General features: G+C 43.2%; 1 protein-coding gene across 6 annotated transcripts in view; it reads right to left on the reverse strand.

Moving 5' to 3' along the window:
• Window positions 1-26,428, reverse strand: part of RUNX2 (runt related transcription factor 2) — a 223,693-nt gene that overhangs the window by 73,343 nt on the left and 123,922 nt on the right. For 4 of the 6 annotated variants that reach the window (XM_017813114.1, XM_017813115.1, XM_017813117.1 and 1 more), the window contains one exon: window positions 24,155-24,316. The exons of the other annotated variants lie outside the window; for them this stretch is intronic. In XM_017813114.1, coding sequence (XP_017668603.1) covers window positions 24,155-24,316 — 162 coding nt within the window. The remainder of the gene's footprint in view (window positions 1-24,154; window positions 24,317-26,428) is intronic. 6 annotated transcript variants of the gene reach the window in all.

Below are 26,428 nucleotides of genomic sequence, written 5' to 3' on the forward strand. Positions count from 1 at the left end.
ATATACACATATTCATAAAGAGATGGAAAGAGCACGGTATAACTAAAGGGGGAAAATTATGAAATCAAATGGATCCTCCTTGCACTTCCCACCTAACACTTCTACAGCTTTACAGTCCTACAGATCCAGGGGTTCACTCACCTCTTTTTCAACCTACCGAACCTGATTTAACTAAAAGGAAAATACGGCATCTTCTAGATGCCAAATTAATGTGCTAAACACTGAAAAACTCTGTGTATCTTCAGTTTAAAATTAAGCACTTATTTTCCTTGTGGACAGGCTTCAGATCTGACTTGATGATATTGCTGTGTAGAAAGAAAGTCCCTACAGCCCTTCTGCCCTTGGCCTCCTATAGCATCCACAATGGTTGTTGCTGCCACAAGCCACAGACTCAACAACCCCTGTCAGCTTGTGTGGCACATTTTGGGATTTAGATCACTATATTCTCTACTGTTCCCCCAGCTCATTGAACCCATGCCTACAACGACATTTAAAAGCAGAAGCGGGGTAAAGCTCAAGCACAGTTTGGGTTCAGGCTGGAGGACCCAGGCCACAGCCAGCTAAGCATCCAAATCACCCCGAAACCTGGGGGTTTGTAATCTGCCATCTCAAAAGATATTGAGTACAGAGCTTTAAATGGGCAGTAAAAGCCCATTCTAAACTCTGATGACAATGTGATTACTATTATCTTTATCAGGGACTGAATCAGTGACCTACGGGTGAATGGGTCTGTCTCCATCATCAACCCCTCCAACCACAGCACCATGGAATGTAATATAACTTGTACCTTTGCAGCAAACACTCTACTACTTGATGCAACTCCTTTCGTTCCCAACTGCAAACAATAGCCAGAGGCAATACCACCCAGATTCAAAGCTGTAATTTTGGAACACTATCCTTTATATTGTGAACAGGTCTGATATGTATCTGGATATATAAGGTTAGAACATAATTTCCCCAGCTGCTCAAAATACTGAGTTTCAATCTGCTACTGCTTATACTCCTTTTTTTTTATTATTGTTGCAACTCTCCCAGCATGAACAGAATTGCTCTTAGTTTACACTGATAGAAGCTAAACAGGATTTTTACAACCTAAGGTATGAGTGTAAGGGTGTAGAAGAACATCACTATTTTCAGTTTCTTTGCAATCAATACCTTTTTTTTCTTAGTAACAAACTCTCCAAGCAGTTTTACACATTAAAAGGCAATCTCCCTCTCAGGGCTAGATCCAAATATTGTCTGTATGGGTGTTGCCAAGAGATCATGTCTCCGTCGAATCACTGGGAACGTGCACACCACAGGTAGGCATTTCGAATGTGGGGCTACAGACCTCGTTACATACCGTAGTAAATCCACACTTGTTTGTTTTTACTGTTGCTTGTAAAGCACAGTCCTATTTACCCAAAGGCCAAATAACCATAACCCTGTCTTATCTCACTCATGGTTGTGTCTGCACAGCTCCTGCACACTCACTTCTCCAACTCCCCTCTTGCCCAAACGCCTTTTGCTGTCTCCATAACTCCCTGCATAAGGCTGCCACTTGTTCCCAGCCTTATGTATCTCCACTGGGCAAAGATATTTTTGGAGACCAGGAGAAGTTCTCTGAGATGCCTGTTTGAAAGTCTCATTTCTAAGTGAAACTTATGAAAAAGTCAGCTCTAAACCTCAGGTTCTTGCCATCCTCACTGCTATGCAATCCTGCTGATGCATTTTCACCCTCCACCTCCTTTCTCTGTGCTAACTCCTTATGTTAAGGTTGATTTTGGCTCTAACTTGGAAACCCTGGATGACTATTCATCTATACATGTTTAGCTCTATGCTGGACTGGAATGATAAATAGTTCCACTGGGTATGGCACCCATCTTTGTATCTAGTTGTGCACAAACGGCGATGTTGATCAGCAATACAGTAACATGACAGTGCAAGTATATAACTCATAATATAATAATTATAATATTATAATAACTTATTTATTCCTCTCCCCAGCAGGATTAAAGATTTATGCTAATTTTTCTGCTGTCAGAGCAAGAAAACCATTTGCATCTGTGAATTCCCACTCTCATGATAGCTTGCATTAAATGGATGAAGCACAGACCCTCTGCCCTACATCGTGGCCACAACATGATGAAACCACACTTGTGTAAAGAGGAAAGACTTTATAGTATGCCTCCAGAAAGAGAGACACGGCAAGAAGCACAGCAAGTGATCTTTTGCTACGTAGTGTCGTCAGCTGGCTGTATTGCTTAGCAATAAAAAAAAAAAATAAAAAGGCATATTTTTGAAAAAAGCAAACCATTTTACATCTGAATGAGTCCAAGTTAAACTATTTTTAAATCTTCCAAGCTGATTCCTCCCTAATGTAACCTGGCACTCCAGTTTTCTGAGAGCTATACGTTTAGAACAGAAAAGCGATCATGTTAACATGCCAATATATATGCTAACATCCCAGATTCAAGAATACTGCTTCAGTGTGTTTCGTATTTAGAATAAGAACAATTAAAATTCCATGTGGTTTCACTTATTTTGATTTTGATGCACTCATTAAAATCCCTAGACATGGGCATTTGCCAGCAGCCAACTCAAACGGTTTTGCGTTCGCACTTAGAACACAGTTTTACCTGTTGCAGCTTTGCAGCTCTACCATTCACAGTTGCATGCGTGTCGTGGTCATTTCTCTTTTGCAGTTTACAAATGCCAGCTAATGCCAATTAATGCTCAGGTCTCAACTAATAAGCTGTGCTTGTGGTTTGCAGAAAATCGGGCAAAAAATTTCTGTCAGGTTTACAGCATTTCGGCCAATCGCTTCCAGTTATTACAGATCATAATGTACTGTGGACAGATTAACTCCTTGTGGGTACAGCAAGCTGATATCTACTCTAAGGGGTTACAGGATAATTTTATAAGTTACAAATATTGCAATTTGCTTTGTCATATAAGGTGACTATAAGTCACTATAAGGTGACTACCAAAAAAAAAGTCCCCTTGGTTTACTGCATATGTTTCATAGGGAAATTTCTAGCCCATCAATGCATAACCATTGGATGCACAAAAACAGTGATGCTGTGTTCAAGACTCACTGAACAGGAAATTCATCTATATATAGTTAAATATATTTATCAGTAGCTAAATTATTCACTTGTGTTTTGGGGAGCTTCAGTGTTAAGACATTCACTGAAGTTGATACTAGATTTTGTTGATTTTTTGTTCAATAGTTCAGTTCAGGCTGGGACATTGTAGCAATGGACCCATTAAAATTGTTTTTTCCTTCCTAAACATCTACATCTATGAATTATATGTGCAGCCTGGATTGCTTACAGCTGATAATATCTCCTTGGATGGAGCATGCCACACACTTCACATGATGAGACCATTTTCAGTCTCTTACAGCTTTGCTAAACTTTAAATGTTCTGGCTGAAATTGTCCATGCTGGGCGTCTGTCTCGGTCTAAATTGTGATTTATGCATTTATTTGTTTTTAAAATTTCAGCTGAAACTCTTCTGCTGGGAAAAATATATTGTTTTACTAATCTTAAACTCTGAGGAGCCTTCCTTTGAAAAGCTGTACCAGTTCCATGCTTTGAAGTAAGGACTTGAACTTTGGAATAGGAGTGGCTTTTGTATGAGATGTTGCCATGAAAATCCAGCCAAATATGAACAAATCATAAGGATTCTGACTAAAAATGGGCAGAAGAGTCTGTGCCCCTACAAAGACACTTGTCTAGAGGCTGGAATGAAATACCAGAGTCCCAAATCTCAGCCTTTTTTCTGCAAATATTGCTGAAACACAGGGACGTTGCCACCCATCCCCATGCCAGCCCCATGAAGGATTGGTCCATCAATGGCTCCACTCATTGGAATGGCAGAGCCTGAGTGAAAGGAGTCCATGGGTGTTTGTATAGTATTGCAAAGAAAAATTTGGAAAGGCAAGGTTATTTGGGGTTTGCTTTTTTTAGAAATCTGAGAAACTATAAACACAGCTAGGGACAAACAAAAGGATGTTATTGAGGTTACCACGTGAAGAGTGAGAAAGTTAGGAAACAGCAGCATTTAAGTTACTTCTCCATATGCACAACACAGCATTCAACTACACAAGACGCTATTCCTTTTCCATGAACCCTCCCAAGCTGGCCACCTTTGGAGATGTATCTCAGCTGAAGAGCAGAGAAGACTGTTGTCAATAGATCCCCAAAATCCACTGCTCCAAGAAATCAGAAGGGGTGAAGTGAACGAGGTGAGAGAGACCCAATTATTTCCTGAGTTAACTGGATTTTATATGTGTTTTTGCCACATGGCTCCTACATGACTCAGTTGAAATCTCTCCAAATCCCATTTTCACTTCTCTCATTTTCTGTGTGCAGCAAAGATGTTGGCTTCTGATTTGCACGTGCGCTAAATGTTCCCAGCTGCAGCTGAAACCAACGGGATCACAGGTCTGAACATAAGGCTACAGACAGAACAGAAATTGTGCTGTAGGTGACACAGAGAAGGTGCACTGAATGACACGAGAGCCTCAGTTCTCTTTGTAAAGCAGGTTCTTTCTTTCTTGGGAATATTGCACTACAGTGAGCTGTATACAAATGCTATGGCAGAAATATTAGAGCAAAGCCCAGCAAGAAATTAGGGATTCCTTTTTCAGAGCAGCATTTAATGCTCTGCAATAAGCAAGGCCTGAGGAAATGCAAAGAACAAGAAGAAAACAAGAGCTGCTCATTAAGTTAGCACTGTCCATCTTGTGCACTGAATGAGACAGGAATCCCGTGGGAAAAGTATCATGTGATCCTGTAATTAAAATCTCTAATATAATGCATAAGCAAAATGAGGCTAATGTAAAGTTGCACAGGCAATGTAAGTACTGAGATTTCTCAATTTCTGAGCACTTTGTTTTGCAATCTTAAGGATTCTTTGCAATGTGTTTGGATGGAAGATTAGTTATTTCCTAGCTGCATCTCTTTGGGTCTTTCCCAAGCATCCTTCTGTATCAGGGAGACAATGTTATTTTGCTCTTCATTTTGTTAAATTTTTGTTCCCTCCTTCTGCTAATAAGTGTTTAGTGAATCACACACAGCATGGTCTTTCTGTCTCCTTCCAGGCAGGCCTCTGGCTCTTCAAAACTGCTGTACCACCTTCCCTCTGGACGCCACTGTAGGATGCAGCCTGGGACTGCAATTCCCAGGGATCCCAAACCACCTCCTCCTGTATCTACTCCTTGCTGTAGCCCTTAGGTCGTGATCCCAGCTTCCTGCCAAGTTCAGGGACATTCCTCCCACGCATCTGCCACTGAATGTGTGTCTACATGCTGTGAGGGTGAGGGTTAAGCAGAAATAATGCACAGGGCTTCTCCCTCCCCGGTTCACTTTTGGGATGAGCATGCGTCATCTGGATATTTGGAACCATTTATCATAGGAAATGGTATGTTTTCAAATGCCTTTTCCCCTCTCTTTTATTCAGGAGGGGGAAAAAAAGAAAAAAAAGAAAAAAAGCATAATTTTTTTTCTCATTTCTTTCCATCCAGGTCACCCCAAGCAGGTCTCCTGGCAAACAATAGCTGCAGAAAAGGTGTGAACTGGCTCCCTCCTCCTCTTTTCTTCACCTCAACAAGGTGTTAACTTCAAGGCCTAGTTGGGACCCTTTAAACTGGAACATTATTAAGCACAGCAGTCTCACAAAAGTCAGAGGGAGGAAGGAACACTTTAACCCCTTCAGAGCCTCACATATAACAGGCAAGACCCTAATTGCAGTGCATCCCTTCTGTCATCCTTCAGTACCCCATTTCACCCGGTAAACTGCACATTTATGACTCCTGGTATTTAGGTATCAGGACTTTGGCACCTCGAATACCACGGATTAATTTGCAGATAGATGTTTTCACTGAATTTATGATGCTGCACCTAAGCCCTTTGCGGGGAGAAACACCTCATAAATAACAGTTAGCTGCGACCATTAAAGTACCACTCTTGCAAATAAAGGAAAATGTTTCCCAAGCAGATAAAGAAGAGTGTTTCCCAAGAAGAGATGCTAAATTGCTTAAGAGCAAAATAGGAGTCTCTTTGCACTTCTTCAGCCCAGGCTCTATCATTACCTGTCCTGTTCCCTCAACAGGACTTTTCTTCTGGATGAAGCTCATTTCCTTCAGGCACCCAAGTCTTTCTGGGTGACACTACACATCAAAACACAGGTGGCTTCTCACTGCACCCCCAGAGTTAGCTCATCTAAAATTTAGGGAACATCAATAGGTAGAAAAGTGCAACAACCAACCCCTCGTAGATGGACTGTTGGGAGTAGAAATGAAGCTATGGAAGCATCAGTCATCACTGTCTCATTTATAGATGCTGCCTCACACAGGACTCATAAACCTTCCTAATGAGAACCACAGGAGGGGGACAAATGGTCGCATTACAGAAACAGGTCCTCAGCTGGTGGTTGTGACCTGCCACCCGTGGCTGCCTGTTGACCTATTGTGATGGGGAGCCTCTAACTCCTCAGCCTTTGCCATGTCATCTCAGCAGCTCCAGTCTGGAGCTGTCACGGGTGATTCAGGTGGAAAAGAACTGGCAGTATATCAAAAGCCCCCTGCTTGTTTAAAGTCTCAGGCCATCTATACACTATGCTGGAACCAAAAAGTAAATAATGCTTCCTGGAAATAAGTCTAGGAGCTCTGCAACATGGCACGGCACAAACACGCACACAGGCGCATAGCGCTTTCCATTCGGTTTTCCTCAATTTTTCCTGCCTGAAATTCAGCCACTGCTGTTTTCCTCCAGCCGAAAGGCATCAGCAGGAACACTTGAGGCTTTTCTTGGAGAGCAACCTCAGTGTGTTGTATACAGCAAGGGGGTGAAACCGCAGGGCTGAGCACTGCGGTGCAGGCACGGCGAAGGCAAGCGTTGGGACAGCAATCCTGAATAAATTCAGTGAATGGGAAGATAATATACATCATGGCTCACAGGCTACTTTATTCCTCCTTTTTTTTTCTTCTTTTCAGAAAAATGTGCCTTAACTATCCAGTATAAATATTTGTTTCCAATGTTGTCATGAATTGTACTTTTCCACTGCATGCTACTAACTCAGAAATACCATCTGATCCTGAGGCAGACACAAAGGAACTATGTTTTGCAGGGACAGGGAGGGTGGGGGGAAGCCCTTGGCATTGCTCTGTTATTTCACCCTTTAAACCCCTCTTTTTCCCTTCCTATCCAAATTTTCCTTTCAAATCTCATTCAACTAATACACATCTCTCCCGAGGATAGAGGATTCCTTGCTGGTTCTTGATTAAGAGTTTTTAAGAAGCCGGGAAGGAAGATGTTCTTTGAAACTGGATCTACTGTAGGATGGGAGCCAGCACACAGGACACCATGTCTTTCAGAGAGGGCCACACACAGTGCCACTCCAGTCATATGACTTCTCTGTCACATCCTGAAGCCATTTCCAGCTCGTGTGCGAGTTTGTACTCCCATTTAGAAAAGGATGGGATATATTGGGAACACACATATGGAAACACTTTCAGGGAATCAGTTTCCATGAAATCCATAATAAGCCAAGTGGCTTCAGATGTGGCAGTGTGCCTCAGATTAGCCAAAAAAAAAAAAAAATAAAAAAAGAAAGAAAAAGAAAAAGAAAAAGAAAAAATAGAGGGGAAAAAAGGAAAGAAATAAAAAAGAAGGACAAATCTACCCTTTCAGCCCTCATTTCAGTTTCAAGGGCGGGGGGGGGGAAGTTAAAAAAAAAATAAAACTAAAACCCACTAATGACTTATGGCTACCAAAACAGGGAGTCACAAAAAAATACAATTAACAAGAGCACTCCTCCTCCCTGAAATAAGGACACTGCTATCAGCATTCTTGCAGCTCCCAGACAGCTCTCCTGGCATCTGCCAAGCTCACACAGGGTCCGCATAGCCATGGCCCTGCCTGCACCAGCGTGGGTGGGTTGGGCAGGTGCCCACTGTCTGGTAACCTGTGCAGGCAATTTTTTCCTCCCCTTACAAATTTTCCTTCCTTTCCTTTCCTTCCTGCCCTTGCAAAAACTGCAGCTTGGTGATAAACTGTACATTAAGTAAATCTCCCAAGAAAGGACGGATTCAGAAGGGGACATCCCCTGGATGGGGTTGGCTGGATATGGGCCGTGCTAAAAGCAGAGTTTATGGTGGGATGATGTGTTTGGGTTTGGGCCGTAAGGCCAGGCAGGGGGTGGATATCACCTGCCAGATGTGCTTGGAGCCAAAGCTCAAGAACAACCCCAAGGTACCAGTGAGAATGAGCCAGGAGTGCCCTGACGATCCTAAACAGCACAGAAAAAGGCTGGAGGCCACGTCAGTGTCGGGCAGGAGGGAAGCAGGCAGCTCATCTGAGCTAGCGTGGTGCCGGAATAACTTTTGCGTAGCTGAGGAAGTGGGAAGAAGCATGGAGCAAGTGGCAGGATTTCAAATGGGAACTGAAGAGATGCTACGTGCATCTCTGTGACAGCTACCCGCCTTTTTATCACGAGAAAATAACCAGGAATTTGGCTGCTAATTGGGGCTGTATCCTACAAACCCTACTTTTCCTGACAAACAAATGACTCCACAAATAGTCCCTCTGTTTCCAATAGGGTTATTTGCGGTAGGAGGGACCACCCAACACGAGAGGATCAGGCCCTCCACTCCCTCACTCTGCCGCTCGGTTCAACCTTCCACAGCCAAATCCGAACGCAAAAAAATACCCACGAACTGCAAAGGCTTTTCCTTGCTGCTGCTGGAAAAGCCCTGGACTGGAACGGCTGTGGAAAGGTCTCGTGTGCTATTAATACGATGCTCTCCCTGGCTTCCGCCACCAAAATGAGGATTTGCCATTTGTTTCTCAGGCTGGTTCTTTCCACTCAAGCTCCGGCACAGTAACTAACTGAAAACTTCTGCATCAAGGAGAAGGTCTCTTTTAAAGTTTGGCTTGGCTTTGCTTTCAAAGAGTTGTCTGTATATTTTAGAATATGTAGAACTTGCCTTTGATTTAAACCTCGCTCCTAACAATAGACAAGAGACGATTTCTCTACTGAGCAATTTAAACAAAAACAAACATATTTTGGTTACTCGGCCTTGTTCTCAAAAAGCTCTGTTGTTGGGTTTTTTTTCCAGAGAAAAATCAAGCCCTACAAATTGTTACCCTTCTGGCCAAAAAAGCTTAAATTCACAAATGTAGATAGTCCATTTTTTTTCCCTGAACAATATCATACACAGAGGAAGAAAAGCACCTCCCCAGCCCCTAGACATCCATAAAACACGAACCCCCCCCTCATCTAAACAATTAAAACCACATTTCTCCCCTCCAAAATAACTTCTCCTTTCAAAGGACATTTTCAGCCTCGGTCCCTGTCCACATGCAGGGCCGTGATGTTGATTTTTAATCCTCCCCGGCACGAAGTCCCGTGTCCCCAGAGGGTAAACAGCCGCACCTCATCCTGGAGGCAGCTGAAAGCGGCTGCTTGTGTTCGGAGCTGGGGCTGCACAGGATCCTGCAGGAGCAGCCGCTCCGAGGGGATGAGGGCACTTAGCCCATGGAGCTTCTGGCTACTGGAGAAAGAAGAGGGGAGATACCAGGGAGGCATTTCCATCTTAGGTTAAGGATTTTAACAGCAGGCGCAATAACGCTGTTGGAGTGAAAACAGTGGAAAATAACTCACCCAGCGACGGCCAGAGTTTTTTCCCTTACAGTGAGAACACATTTCCCCCAAGTAACACAAACAATGGTAACATTGTGATAAAATTGTCAAACACGTCAGCATGACTCAAGGCCCACCGTCCAAATGAATTCTGGGAGGCTCAGGTGAGAAGGAGCCCTGTGGGGAGATGTGTGGGTGAACATGGAGCCAAAACGCTGCTCTCATCTCATGAGGCAAAGCAAGAGCAGCTCGGGGATGTCGCGATCCTCGGCATAGCAAGAGCAAAGTGGTGGCTCTCAAGCCACAGAGCAGGACTTGCCACCGTCACCACAAGCTTCAGGGAGACAGAGGACGCAACCTTGCACACAACCACTGGGCTGTTTTCACTGGAGCTTCTGCTCTCATAGCTAAGAGTCGAAAACTCTGAGCATTTCAAAGACCTACAGAGGTTTTAGCCCAGTTTAGATACCAGACTGCCATGAAATTCAGCAGGGCACAGACAGCTAAACACGGTTGTAGAGCAGGGCTAGAGGGAACTGTATTCTTTCTTATATTCACGTTAACAATATACGATTTTCAATCCCATTTATTAAAAGCCCTGTAAATCCCTCTGTATATTTTTTTCATTCCTTTCAGACCTAACCGAATTTTTTTACTAAGTTAAGGCAGACTACTCAAAGCAAAGTTTCAATCCGTTATAAGCTTGTCCACACAGCATCTCCATTCATCAACCGTACTGAACCTTAAACCAGCCTAACTTTGAACACCTCTAAATAAATGCTTCTTCTCCATAGTGTAAAGTCTGAATATAGGTTTTATCCTCCCAGGAAGCTGGGAAAGAGAAACAGACTTTGGTCTGTAATAGCTCACATCACAAACATGCTTTAGGCTGTTTGATGTACCTTAGGCTATACTACTAGCAGCTCTTTAGGTCACCAACGGTGATTTATCTGGGACATGGTATCTTGAATTTTAAATTCAGATCATCAATAGTGACTAGAAATAGAAAGCCCACTTATCCATTAAAGCTGTTACCAGGGGAAATGTGATGCATTGCTTTCTGGCTCTTGCTACTGCTTTGTTTTGTGAATTAGGGCATATAATTTGATTTTCCTGGGTAAATTTTCCTTACTATAGGATGAATATTTTAATACTTCTTATAATCCAAGTGACAAAGGCCAGTTCTACAGTTTGAAAAATACTATGAAATCTTTTGTTGGGAAATGCTGTAAAATTACAAAGATTAAAGGCAAAACCCAACAGACATTTTTTTTTAAGCTCTTCAACAGGGAAGACACAGAAAAAGTGGAAGTCAGACAGAGCAAAGAGAAAACTTGACTTAAAATAAACTTTCATACAGGATCCCGTTTTCTGAAATAAAAAAGATGCGTACAAAGTCAGCCTGAGTTATCGCCTTCAGTTGTCCTCATCTGCTTGAGAAAGCAGCAGCTAAAATGGCTTTAAACCAAACTTCCAGCGCATCTGCAGCGCAGACCGGAGAGAGCAGGAGCTGGGCCGGCTGAGCACCAGCCGCCGGGCTCCAGCTCCGCTGCGGCTGGAATGGCTTCCTCCATGGGCAAGCAGCCTGTCCTCAAAACAGCTCCAAACCAGTCTGGCCCACCTACGTGGGCCAGGCCAAACGAGGAACTGGTTGGGTTTGGACTAACCTTAAACCCAGCTTCCTATCTAATTTTGGAATCTAATACGATGGCTCCCAATTCGGCTCTGGTGGTGCTTAGATCCTCCCCTGTGCTCCTTTTCACCCATAAAAAAGAAAACAACATGGGTTGGCTTTCAGCAGGAATCAAAATGAAAACAAAAACAAACAAAAAATCCCTTTAGAGGGAGATATTTGAGAGAGGAAGAGGGAAGAAAGGGGAAAGAGAGGTGCCTTTTTCCCATTGCCAGGATTCCTCTGTGGCTCCTCTGGCCATGCCAGCATCCACATCACAGTTCCCGGGGACTTCCTCTGAGCAGCTTCTACGAGACACCTCTTCCAATGAGCCATTTCATCTCGGGTTTATGTTGCAGAGATTTCGGGTCAGCAGCCCTCCTGGTGTTCTTGAGGCACTTGCTTCCCTTCCTATTTGGCAAGCCAGTCACCTTTGCAGATGGTCTATTTTTCAATTCTCAGTCCCTAGTCCAGATCCCAGCCCTTTCAATCTGCACCCTCGAGAATATCTAAATGTTTATGCTATTTCTCACTGAGGTCTCTATACCTTCCCTCTGTCAAGGCTAACAAACTCTATGCATCTCTAGTCTTTTAACTGCACCCAAATTATCTATTTCAACTTTAATGAAGTTTTTTTGGCTGGGATTCCTTCTTTGGGACATAGCTTTATTTTTGTTTTCAGTGGCAACAACACACATAACTAGCTGGCTCCACTGAACTGGAATGATCTGCAGATGTTTGATCCTATTTCTGCACAGAGCGGCACAGATCATATGATCTCACAAGGTTCCTGTCAGTCCTATATGATTACGACACTACAGACCTATAGGAAATGGAAGAATTGATCCAGCAGATACTCTGGGACTATTCTCGCTCACCTAGGGGAAAGCAGATTCACTAATCTCTATTAAGAACTATTAAATATAGTGATGCAGACAGAATAATCCAGCTTTGGCAATGCCTAAAGTTTGGGAATATGTAAATATTCTCATCTTGCACTCCATGCTGACAAGGTGACAGGTCCTGAATGGACCCTTCATCAAACCTGGTGTGGCTGATCTTCTGCCCCACTCAGCTTTTTCAGTGATGATGCTGACAGACACCACTTCCCTCTTACTACAAGCTGTAACCAGCAGCTTTGTCCTTTCCTTCCTGCTAGCCCTAAAACCTGAGACGAGTACTCTCAAACATCATCCTTGCACTCCCTTCTGACCCACACTCACCACCTGCCGGCTCTAGTGAGATTAAAGCCACTGCTACCACCTCTCTGGCTCTCTTTATGCTACAATCCCCTCTTGTTTTCCACCGTACATCTTGTACCCAGCTGTGCTGTATTCAAGGGTGCAAATTCATAGGGGACAGGCTGATCTCTCTTTTTTCCTCCTCTTCTTTAACTGTACAGTCCTTAGCACAAGGGGATCAGACCTCCAGACACCGCCACAATGCAAACACTATTAGCAGCCGCATGGCCGGCGGTGATTCCAGCAAAGGTCCATTAGCTATTCACAAATACAACTATTGCTTTGATCACTGAACTTCACCGCCTGCGGGAGCCAAATTTGGGTGCCCCAGCTAAAGCCAAAACCTCAACTGATGCCTTGACAAGGGGACTGATCTCCAGTTTGTGGAAATCTTTCAATCCCACATTCAGCTTTCAGCACAACACAGAACATCATTTCAGCACAAAATTAAATACGGCAAGCTGTGTTTTTACAGACATCTATCCAATAAAAATGATGTGCCCTGCAGATTTGGTCCTGTACCTGTGCTGCAAACCGGTTTTCCAAGCAAGCCCATTGTGCAGCCTAATTACGTAAACTAAACCAAGGTGGACATACCTTTAGCTACTGGCTTTATAATATTCTGCCAATTCTAAACAGTGCTTGTTTAATAGAAAAGGGCATTAAAAAGCAATGATGTCTACGGATCAGACAGAGATAGCCCAGTTAGACATTAAAAATAACGAGTGGAAACCACACATGTGGCATCGCTAGAGCTTGTGTAGCGACTTTTCATCTCAGTGAAATGAAAGAGGCTTTGTGGGTACTGATCCTAATTTGAGCACACCACCTTCCACTGCTCACTGCCAGAGAAATGCGATGTTAAGAGGCTGTGAGATGCCCTACCCCTCCATTTTGCTTTCAGAATTGATCCTTGTTTTAAATTCTCTGGGCTGTTTTCTCTGATGGTGCTCCCCTTCTCTCAGCACGATTGCTCCTCTTTCTTACACAAGCCCAAAGAGGTTTCCTCCAGCTGCCTATCCCAGCACTTCTAAATTACAAATTAACGTATTACAGCAAACACTCACGGCTACCACAGGATAAAAAGTCAAATGGGTGGTTAGATAGACCTCTGGGAACAACCACCAGGAAATTTGGAGGTGATGTGGCCCAGTCAGGTCTGAATATGCAGCACATTGACTCCTCTCCTCCTCCAAAAGCACCTTCAAACCACCACAAAATCCCCTGCATCAAGTGTATGATACCCCTATTTTTAGAATTAAACTTCTTCACACAATGAGGTCCAAGTAATCCCAAGGGTTTAAGACAGTTTCAACTCTATATTCGCAAATTTGCCTGTGGAATCCTTAGGACTGTGGAGAGCAAGGAGGCTACTCTGGCTGGGTGTTTGCTCCCCAATGGAGCCACAGCCTCAGCTCTGAGCTTTGCTTTTGACAGTGCAAATGCTAACAAAATTTGGAGGAAAAAGCCCCTGTGACCAGTTGTGTTTCTTAAAATAAAAGGTTAAATGATGTATGAAAACTAGGGGAGAATGCCTGTCCCCTTGTCCTATTCCTGTATCTCCATCTAGGGTAGTGGGAGAGGAATTAAATTCAATTTGTTAGAAAAAAGGGAGAGACTACAACTGGCAAATACAAAGGCAAAAAGATTCCTAAAGGAATTGCAGAAGTCCACGAAGTCAGTGAAAAATGCTTTTTCCATGAGTTTTTTCAGGTGGGTTAGAAAAGTAGAGTGCCACCAGCAATTCAACTAAAAATAACACCTTTTAAATGGATACTGTAGGAGTTTGGCTGATTAGGGAAAGGAACTTCCACTGTTTGATAGACTATAGTGAAACCACAGCAAACTAAAATGACCAAAATATTTTTGCATGGTGCCCCTCCAGCCTCCTCTCAATTCAAACCAGTTCTGCATCCCGCACCAGTCAGTTCCCTGTGGCTTCTGCCACCTCCTTGAGACCACCACAGCCACCACCTGTCCTACCCACCTCCTCCTTGTATGTATCACTGCCACAGGCACCCATGTGAACCTCAGAAATAAAAATTTGTGCTGCAATCTGGCAGACAAAGTTATAGCCAAGTTACAGCAAGTTCAAATGAGTGGAAACTGATTTTCAGACTAGTAATAAGACCCACATTTCAAAGTGAGCCTAATTAGTGTCTGTAACCAAAGGTTGTGGTGGATTTTGCTTCCCTGGAAATTTTTAAATGAAGACCAACTGAGCTTTTGGGTTTTCTTTTTTTCTCAAAAGTTATCCTCAAGTTCAAATGAGAGCTAATTTGGGCAAATCGTACTCCTGGGTTTAAAGCAAATATCCATATGGGTTTCACTGTACTAAGAACCTATGAATATGTGGAGAGCTCCTTATGTCAAATTATTCTTCCCAAAGCTTTATATATAAAGTTTCACCTTGGTTAAAAATCCTCACACTCCACAAAAACTCCTTGGACATAGAAGCACCATTGAGCTCTGCATGGGTATGGGATTGGGTTCCCCCTGAGGGGACACTCCACCACCTGCACACTGCTCCCATGGACGTGGGGAAACTGCCCAAGCTCAGGAAGGCATCTCCTGCTTTGATCCCTTCCCTCACTCCCTTTTGAGTCATTCTGAAAGCAAATATTAAGAGATTTCCAGATTAGTGTCCCCAAATACCCTCCCTTCGTGCATGTGAAATAGTTCCTTCTCCCTTAATAACATCCTTCATGAGCCACGTGAAGGTGCGTTCCCTCATTTTATCTCATCATCTTCCTCTCCTTCACTGCCTACATTGTTTGCTTTTGTACAACCACAGAAAACCTCAACACTTGCATGGCTCTTGCCTTCTGTTTTGGTCACCAGCATCGGCCCACTATCACCAGTATCAATGCTCTTTGAAATCTGACAGCCAAGCTGGCAGGACACCACGTTCTTTTTCTGCTAAAACATCCATCAAGAGGGGAGGAGATTTGGTCATGTGTAAAATGGGACCAACAACCATTGCTAAACCATTTCAAAAAGGTGTTGTGAGGCTCTGCTGGACTCCAGTACTCCCTTGTTGACCAAATTCAGCGTGGTCAAATTCTGCACGGCCAGAAATTTGAGGCAATTTCACTGAAAATCAAGGCAAATCCAGTTTATTTCTACCAGCAGCAGTTTTTGCCTCTTGAGTTGTATTTTTTAATGTAAGAATTGCAGAATTGGACCTCTTAAACCATCCAGTCTCTGAAGGGCATATGATACTCCTCTACCTGTCTTCTACCAAACACAGTCATGGTCTGAGAAGGACCAAATTCTCCTGCATTTTATGGAACCAAGCATAAACTCATACTGTGCAATTAATCAAACTAAATTCAGCGCAACAATGACCCAAGGCCATGGAGACTTAAGGGCAAAATCATAGAATCACAGAATGTTTTGCATTGGAAAGGACCTTTTAAAGATCATCTAGTCCAACCCTCCTGCCATGGGCACTGGCACCTTCAACTAGATCGGGTTGTTCAAAGTCCTGCTTAATGTGGCCTTGAATGTTTCCAGGGATGGGCAATCTGTGGCTGTACTTCACTGCTCCCAGTGACAATTTCATCAAAACCAATCTAAATTGACTCTCCTTCAGTTTAAAGCCATTCCTCCCTTGTTGTGTCACTCCATGCTCTTGTCAAAAGTCCCTCTCCAGCTTTCTTGTAGCCTCTTCAGGGGAGGGGGATAAAATAAGTGAACATGGTGTACCAAAGATCTTCACGTATGGAGACTGATTCCCTCTCTGTGTCAGGACACATGTGGTCCTTCATCAGCCACCATTACTGGCTCCATTGTAGGTAGAATATTAACAGCAATTTCACAAAGAGAATGGAGAAATCATCAAATGCTTTTGCACAAGGATGAAACAAAGAGTTCTATCCCACAGCCTTCCTGTTAGGAGCTTATTGACTTTATTGGGAACACACATTTAGGTAATGGCTCAGAATCTGGCCCTTTGAAAGTCTGGAATTGAGGGCCCGGTTGCCCCATTAACAATTAGCATTCTGTTTACAAAACCCAGCAGAGTCAGTAAGAATAATCATTACAAAACATGCTCAGACTGTGATTCCGGTTTAAGTTAATATAATTTTAATGAGTTCTTCAGAAAAAGCCTGGCACTTATGGAAAATTTCCTTAATTAATATCAGACCCTAAATTAGTAATAAAAAAAGAGCCCTGAATATCATTTGGTCTCAAGCTGGAACTAAAGTATGTTTTGGCATCATTACTAACTGTTAGCAGCAAGTTCTGGAAACAGATGCAAATCTTGATATGTGTCCTAAATATAAAACACATTGCAAAAAAAGCTCAGATAAAAATATATCTATACATCCACATATATTTGAGTGTGCTATTTCCTGCCTGTATCAGCAACAAATTTATTCCATTTCAAAACATTCCACTTGTTTCTTTTTGGTATTTTTTTAAATCCCTTATTTCAGGAATAAAACTCCTTCCCTCTGTCTTCATTTTTCCTGTTTGTTTCCTCCCCCAACAGCTGTTTTAAGTAAATGAGAAGGGCTTAAAGACAGGCATTATAACATTCAAACATCTGAAAATCAGCCCACTTGTTTTACCACCTAAATATGGGCATAGGTGCCTAATTTGAGGCCACCCACGCTAGAAAAATTTGAGGTAAGGATCGTGCAACACATCTTCTGGACAATTGCTCCAATGAAAGGCTCAACCCAGTGGAGAGGCTGCCACTGAAAGCCCACAGACAAGTGCCAAGGTGCTGAGATTCCCAGGTGGCACCAAGTGGGCAGGAGACTAAAAATGGAAAACCTGTGGCAAACAAAATAAATAGAACCACTGAAAAATAATGAAAAAAAAAAAAAAGGGAAGGCAAGTTACAAGTTTAGGGAAGGCAGCAAAATGAGCGGGTTGTTTCTGAAGACCTGAGCTCCCCCAAGCTCTTTACTTTGCCTTGACTCAGTGTCACCTCGCAGGGAAAGCACTGAACGTTAGTGAGGAGAAACGGAGACAGAGACAACCTTGAGTCTTTCGGCTTCCGTTTAATTAAAAAAAAAAAAAAAAAAAAAAGAAGACAGAGTGAAAACTGTTATAGTCACCAAGAAAAACATCACAGCATAGCAAGAGCACCAGAAACCGAGTTGGCTTCTTGGGTTTGCCAGGAGCCTGAGACAATATTGCTGAAGCGTGAACTGCTCATTCATTTCAGGGGCTGCTAACACTAAGGCCGTGCTGGCAATAGGCACAGTATTAACTGTTTTTCTGCTTCCCAGAGCACATAAAGAAGAAAAGAATTGTATTTTGGAGGCAGCAACAGCGCCTTCTCTTATTAAGAGGCCCTTCCTGAAATGTGCTTATTGCCCACAACATTTAATCAAGTTAACAGGAAGAAAGGGATGCAAGAATAGCTACTTCCATGGCCAGAGTTTCTACTTTTTCACTGTAAAGTTTTCTGAGCTCCTTAGCAGAAGATAAACATTTCTTTCAAAATTAGTACATTTCAAAGACCAAATTCCCCCCAAAATGGAAAATCCTTGTTAAAGAGATCATGCGAGCACATGACATTAGCAAAATCCAAGGTAATTCACATTCAGGGTTAGAAACCCAAGATGACAACCAGTACAGGACCACAAGAAAAAAAAAACAACCCATCACTGTCACTCACTTTCTCATTAACATAAAAACACTAAATCCAGAGGGTCAACTGAAGCTGCTTCCATTATATGTGGGTTTTTATTTTAAGATTTTTAGACTTACAAGAATGAAAATTAAATTGTCTAAAGGAACAGTAGTATCACTGATTAGGGCATGGTTGGCATTGCATTTATACTTGCCAGCACTCAGTGAGCTGTGAGAACAGGAATGTTTCCTAAATTCAGTTTTTGATGAGGGTCCAGGATGGCCTAAACTGTTGTGGTGATATCTACAGAGCGAGACAAATTAATGGGAAAGCTTGGCTATACTTGAACTAGCAAACAGCCCAGGGTCGGGGCACATTCCCTGGCTCTAAATCTAGTTAGGATGGTCTGGCCACAGATGTAATATTAAATCCTGAATCCATAATGGGGTGGCTGCCTCTGAGCTGCCCACAGGAACAGGTTTGGGACTCTGCTCATTTCCAAACCACAGCTGGGACCTGTTTGCAACAGTGTTGGCCAACCCATTTCAAAACCAACCTTGCTGACAATTTAACAGTACCGGTATTTTACAGTCCAGCCCCACCACTGTGTAATTTGTTACACAACTTTCAGGCCATTTAAATTCAGACCGTCTGCAGTCCTTTGTTTAGAGACTGAGCCCAGTGTCTCCCTCATCTGTCTCAGTTCATCCCTCATCTATCTCGGTGTGTCTCTCATCTATCTCAGTGTGTCCCTACTCAACGACGCAGTAAATATAAAGACAGCAAAGTCCACCCTAAATGCTGCAGGGACTTCAGCACATGAGACATCAGGTTCTGGGCATGGTGGCACACCCTCAACTGACAAATATCTAGAAAGAGTGCAAGCCCAGAGCTGGAAACGGTAGGTTTGCTGATTTGTCCTGCTATTTAGATTCAGTTTTAATTTTCTTCTTTGTCATATGGCATTTGTCAAGCACAGGACAGGCTCTTCCACAGCCAGCACTGAATGTGTTTGTGGTGCACTTGCAGGGCAGGTCCTCCAGCATCTAAAGACCTTGACTCTCCAAGAGTCTCTCAAAGGTGAATCAAAAAGCAAGAGACTAGGGTTTAGGGAGAAGGGTGAGGAGGTGTAGGAAAAGTGTAGGGGAAGATGAAGTCTCACCACCTTCCCCTTCTAAGGATTCTCAACAAAATTAAAATCAAGCTCAAACCCTGCAGCAGCAGAGCAGGTCGAGGTCAGGGAGAGGTAGGGTTAAAGCAGGACTAGAGTGTAACAAGGCTGTGATATGCATATGTTTACGGGACAGTTAAATTGTCTCTTAAATCACCTCACCAAAGGCACACTATCAGATCAGACATGCCTGTACCTGAGCTACTCACCGAGGCTTGCTTCAGAGCTCATGGAGACAAACAGGCTCTTCCCAGGCACAGCCAGGGATGAGCACAGCTCACCTGCAGACTGGTCAAGTCCTTCAAATGCCAGTTTGTCCTCACTGACTCAAAAGGGAGCTGAGGGTGGGTGTTTAGAAGAGGATGTCTTCCCTGAGGACATCTATACCCCTCCCCCCTTCACCTGCCTGGGAGCAACCCACTTGTGACTGCAGGAACAACACGACCTGTACTCCCTGCTCTGAACCTTCAATGTTCAGAGGACTTGCTGGATCAGCCCCAAAGCGCTATGTAAAATGGCTGGGATGTGTATATTTATATGAATCATATACATTAATTACATAATAGACACCCATGCTCCCCATCCCACATGCACTTTGGTTATGCATAGGACACAAAGACTGAGTGCATTCACTATGAATCATGCAATAAGACTACATCCCTCAGGCAAACTCTCTCTAAAATGACCATTTTCACATATATTCCCATGGTTTCCACTACAATATTATTTAATTAAGAATATTAATCTGCTGGGCCACCAACTTTCACTGTCTTCTGGGGAAGTCTGAGCAGACAGACATTTTAATAAAATATGGGGAATCCTACTCTTTTTATGACTGAGCTGGTGCAATAAGGTAAGGCAATTTCATGGCCTCTTGAGCTTGGTTTTTTAATTTGTTTTTGATATGAACGTGAGACTTATGGACTGAGAGATCACTCATTCAAAAGTTGCATGAAAGATGTCACATAATCTTTTTTTGCTTTGCTTTTCAACTAGTGCTGTTGAATACTGCCCCAATACATGGAACACATCAATAATGAATTGTAGGACAGTGCAAACAGGGCACTGATCCCCATTTGGAAAATAAAAGATGAACACTTTCACTTTGAAAGCCACGGGCACACATTTACATGTGACTGCAGCATGCATGCAAGCATGTCAGTTGTGAAAAGAAATCAGTCTAGACACTGACAGGACCAGTTCAGCCACATTACTGCAGCCTACCCAAATAACTCCTCAGGGTTACAGCCTGCTGCCCTTTTCCCCTCTCCCTTGGGACATGGAACTGCATGTACTGCTATGGCAGTTCCCTGTCACCTCCTATTTTATAGCCCCAAATCTCTGCTGATGCTCAGTCTAGTCTGGGATTCAAACACAGGTGGTCTCATCACCAAGAATCAAGGAATCATGGTTGGAAAAGACCATTGAGTCCAGCCGTTAACCCAGCACCACCATGTTCACCACTAAACCACGTCCCTAAATACCTCATCTACATGCCTTTTCGACACTTCTGGGGATGGTGACTCCACCAGTGCCCTGGGCAGCCTGTTCCAATGCCTGACAAATGTTTCAGTGGAGAAATTTTTCCTAATACCCAATCTAAACCTCCCCTGGCGCAACCTTAGATTATGTCCTCTTGTCCTATCCTTGTTGCCTGAGAGAATAGACTGACTCCTACCTGGCTACAACTTCCTTTTAGGGAGTTGAAGAGAGCAATAGGTTACCGCAGAGCCTCCTTTTCTCCAGGCTGAGCCTCCTCACAGCTTCCTTAGCTGTTACTCATCAGATTTGTGCTCCAGACCCTTCCCCAGCTCTGTTGCCCTTCTCTGGACTTGCTCCAGCATCTCATTGTCTTTCTTGAATTGAGGGGACCAAAACTGAACCCAGGATTCAAGATGAGGCCTCAGCAGTGCCCAGCACAGGGGGGCGGTCACTGCCCTGGTCCTGCTGCCACATTATTGCTGACACAGGCCAGGAGGCCACTGGCCTTGCCCACCTGGGCACACTGCTAGCTCATGTATCTAATCCCAGGATGGGGAGGAACACCACTGCTTTGGCCATGGGATTGGGTGTGTTTCTGGTCAAGGGAGAACCATAAAAAGTAGCTCTTGAGGGTTGCCACTGACAATAAAACCAGGAGCTACTCTTCTGGAGGACATTATTGCTTTACTAGATAGAATATTTTCAACGTGTGGGTGAACACAAGTTCAGCAGTTGTCCAGGCAGAGCCATGGAAGCTTGTAGAAGCTTGTGGGTGGGTGATGTTAAATTGTGGCAGATAGGAAGTTCTGTGCCTGTAGGTGTGACAGCCAAGGCCTAAGGGGGAAGTTTTACCCATTTTTCTTCCTGCATGATGTTAGGCAACAGGCAGTAAACATGGCACTCATTAAAATGACCTTGTATACTTTTAACAGCCTCGATAATCAGATTTCTGCCACTGTATCGGAAAGCAAGGTTTGTTTTTATTCAAGGCCTTGTAAAACTCTAATTTCTCCCTCATGCCTGAAGTTTTCTAAGGATTTTAGTGTTTCTTAGCAGTCATTTTCTACCCCCTTCAAAGCTCTCTTCTCTTCTGAAAGATGTGTCAAGTAACTGACTGGAGATTCGCACGTTTCTTTGAGTGTGAGGGATGAACTGGTTGCTGTACAGGGCAGCTTAAAACTTGCATTTCTCTCTCTATTTAGACATAGGAGGGGGCAGATTCTGTCCTCCATCCCTGTGGCACTGCCAGGTAGAAACTCTTGAGAGGAACCGCAGGGTTTGCAGCTGGTTTGCCTCCTTGCATCCCAAGCATCCAAGCTGGTCCTCCAGGCCAGAATGGCGCTCTCTAGTTCTGAAGAGAGAATTTCCATTCTGAAATTCTATTTCCATCAGAAAACACTGTAGACAACATCTGGCACTTGTGGAAGATCAAAGTACCCTTTTTCAGCCTGGAATCTAACTGGGTGCAGGATCCCCGCACTGGGAAAAGGTAAGGGCATTGCAGAGGCACCAGTCGAGCCCCAGAAAGATGAAGGACAAGAAGCGCGAAGGGAACTGACTGCAGAGTACGGCAGGAAAGTTCAGTCCGCGGCCACACAACTTACACAGCCAGGTCTTTTAGTCATTCTGCCTGTGCCCACATGCCAGGCACTCTCGTCTGAATACACACAGACAAGCAAGGGCTGCAGGGCAAGCATGCGGCGTACAGCTGCCAGGTCCCAGCCGAGCCTCTCCTGCAGGTATTGCTGCGGGCACAATTGCAAAAATAACCCATTCGACAACACAGACCATCAGGAGGCTCTGACTCAAAGGGAACCTGTTTCAGGCTAAACAAAGCATTTCCTCAGCATCAAGCTGATCAGGTTTTTTGACCCAAGTCAGCGCGTTGCACAGAGAGCCCACAGGAACCTGCTCCACCATCCTCAGACCACATGGAGATCTTTGGCATCTCTGCAAGGCAGAGTGCACTATGGCTGCAGAGGGTTTTGCAGCTGTTTGTTTGAGAAACAAAGCTTCCCTCCTCCAAGATGAAAGAAATCAAGGAGTCTATGCTAATCAAATCCTACACGCCTGCTGGCTGCAGTTCAGCTTGTCAGGGATGCAGCTCAGCGGAGTGATCAACATTTCCAGTGCTATGAGCTCAGTGGAAGGGGAAAACACGACAGCAAGAAATTCACCTGGCTCGGAGTCAAACAGGTGTATGGCAGCAGCATCCAAGATTATAATAATATCTTGCAAACATGCAAAAAATAGATGTAATAAGACTGATACTTTGGTTTTCACTAATGAATCATAAAGGCTTTCTTTACATTACACATGCTTTTTTGGCATACGCTGCTAATATTTCCACACTTGCAAGGTTGGATTTTTAATACTGAGCCTCCCTCCCCTAAGGTTCCCCATTTTTGGCAAGATGTACAAGGTGACTGTATGCCATGACAGGCTCTCTCTTACTTTGGGGCAATCAGATTACTTTACACAGATGGTTTTATCACTGAGACCATTAGAGATGAATTGCGCAGTATGTAAATGTGCATTTGTTTGATTAAAGAAAAAAGGTCCCAGTTCCTCACTGCTGTCTTTTCTATGTCCCTAAACATATTTCCTCTCTCCTGCATCATTCCAAATGACAATTTGTCCAATCTTTACCTTAAAGTAACTCAGCTTGTTTCTGATAGGCATCTTAAATACACATTAACTAAGGAAACAAGCTTTCTTGAGCTACTGGATTGAAATGCAGGAGAATGAGCCTCAGCCTTAACTATTGAGGAAATAAGGGCCCCTATCTCTCAGGATGCCTGACATCACACACCCTACAAAAGTAAAGCACAAAGAAACAGAGAATATCACAATTAATTTAAAACATAGAATCACAGAATGGTTTGGGTTGGAAGGGACCTTAAAGATCATCTAGTTCCAACCCCCCTGCCATGGGCAGGGACACCTTCCATTAGACCACGTTGCTCAAAGCCCCATCCAACCTTGTTTTGAACACTTCCAGGGATGGGGCATCCACAGCTTCTCTGGGCAACCTGTGCCAGTGCCTAATTACATGCAAATAATCATCCTCTTGTAGGGGAAATTAAAAAAAAATAAAAAATTGTTCATAGAATCAGGTTTACAACTTAAAAATAGCCTGATCTGAAATGGACTTTGATTCATTCAAGTGACACATGCTCAGAACAACACAGCAGCATTTCCACCTCAAAAAAAAAGGGACTTTGACCCCTGTCTGCCATGCAGAAACTCTAATATCACTGCTGAGCTTTGCTCTCCTTGCTAAGGTTTGTCTGAGGCCACGGAGGCAGCCACTGCCAGTCCTGTTCCTCTCTGTGTAATTGTTTTAGGCAAAACACAGTCTTTACCTGAGAGGCGTCTGGGCACATCGGTAATGGCTGGAAGTCCTGTGCCTCGAGTGGAGGACAGGGGAGTTGTGGAGTGAATGGACGGTGAAGTCATCTGGCTCAAGTAGGATGGGTAAGACTGGTCATAGGACCATGGCGGGGATGACTGCGCCTGCCTGGGGTCTGGGGAAAACAAACAAACAAACAAANGGGGATGACTGCGCCTGCCTGGGGTCTGGGGAAAAAAAAAAAAAAAACAAACAAAAAAAAAAAAAAAAAGAGAAAAAGAAAAGAAAGAAAAATTTTTTAAAAGGAAGAAAAATTTTAGGGTATCAACAGCCTAACTGAAAGAAGTGGGGTTACTGAACATACATACATCAGTGCTACGAGGAATGAGAATGTAATGAAACACAACTTGCTCCTCTACAGCTCAACCCTTTCAAGCCTTGGTCTGTGCCTTTCCCTCCCCAGAACAACTTCTTGGGGAAATGAACAGAGCAGAGAGAAGAGTTTTAAAAGATCCAGCAGCTGTGCTGTGTCTTTCTTCCAACAATGGTATATCGAGAGTGGCCAGTCCTCAAGGCTTCAGACAGAAGCAGAGAGCAAGGATGAGCCCCAGGTCTGAGCTTAGGAAGTGGACATCATACAATCATAGAATCATTCAGTTTGGAAAAGACCTCTAAGATCATCAGGTCCAACCATTAATCCAGCACTGCCAGTCCATGACTTGTCTCTAAGCACCACATCTATAAGTTTTTTGAACACTCCCAGGGATGGTGACTTCACCACTTCCCCGGCAGCCTGTTCCAATGCCTGAACACCCTCTCAGTGACGAAATTTTCATAGCATCCAGTCTAAATCTCCCCTGGTACAACCTAAGGCTGTTTCCTTCAGGGGTGGGGAAACTCTACAGACAGCACTTGACATGCATGTCAAGCTGTTATACAGTTCAAACACCACACAGTAGTGTTTTCAATGCTGAAAAAACTAAGCAAGGAGCAAAATGTGATTAATCTTATCAGCAATCCATCCAAAAATGTCACATTTGGATACTGGCCCAATTACTTACAGTTCCCTCAATTACAAAATATGAAACCAAATGGTTTGGGAGAACTATTGGAAGCTAATGATCCCTTTTGATGTACTTGTGACAGTCCACTGTGGGGGAAATGATTTTAAGGATAAATAGAGTTTAATGTTTTCTGAAGCACTTATGGAATAACTAAGTGAGAGAGATGGAGACCTAGTTTTACTCACTGGTGTTTGGATTTATAAACCTTTTGCTCTCAGTTAATATCTGATGATAAAGATACCACTGAATGCCTCATAAATTATGATTTTTATTTCATTACATCAATAAAAACAAAGCACTTTGAACGCCAAAGTTTGTTTTGGGCACTGCACAATAAACGGAAAACTATCTCTGAACCAACTCATAGAAATTGTAGCACACCTCTTCAAATCCTGCCCAGTTTTTTCAGGGAAGCAGATCAGGCTCATTCCACTTGAAGAACAAGCTCTATCAGAGCACTGTGCTAAAGCCCTGCTTTGCAGACAGCAATGTGACAGCCACATGGCGTAAGCAAAGGCACTTCTTCAGGAAATTCAACTTTTTTTCTTTTTTTTTTTTTTTAACTCCTTTCCCTGTTCTTCCACACAGCAAAACCTTGTAGTTTCAGCTATTCCTTGTTTATTATTTCTGTTCAGACATGATTTGTTTAAAGAGATGTCTGGAAAGCAGATACTTCCTCGAAGCAAAATAACTATATAGATATATATAAAAAAAACAACATTCCAATTTAATTTTAAGAGGGTTTTCCTGGAGTTTGCCATTTATATTAGAGCTGAGTAATATAAATGGTTAATATAAACTCCTCAGAAATGCAAAGGACACTTGGTCATTAAATGTAATGAACTTCTTTGTTTTAACATTTTCAAGGCCAGGGTTGTATAGATTGGCACAGGTTCAAATCTGACTGACTGCTCGTTGTTACATCTGATATCGACATATTTCTCTGCCTCATTCCACTACAATAATCCACCATGCAGTCAATGGTAAATGATCTTCAACTGGGAACAGAAAGCTTAGGCTTGCTGGGAAAACAATATTAAAATTAATGATGTATTAGGAGCACAATCTCAAATCCAAAATCCTTCAAACTCTAAGAGTTTTTCAATCTCTGCTTCCGAATCCAAAACAAAGTCTCTTAAAGTTTTGGGGTTAGGTCAGCTCCAATGCTGGAAGGAAATAATGTAGCAGGTAAAGGCTGGGTTAAAAAATTAACAGCAGAAGAT

The sequence above is a fragment of the Lepidothrix coronata genome, unplaced genomic scaffold (assembly GCF_001604755.1).
Source record: "Lepidothrix coronata isolate B3197 unplaced genomic scaffold, Lepidothrix_coronata-1.0 Scaffold39, whole genome shotgun sequence".
NCBI lineage: Eukaryota > Metazoa > Chordata > Aves > Passeriformes > Pipridae > Lepidothrix > Lepidothrix coronata.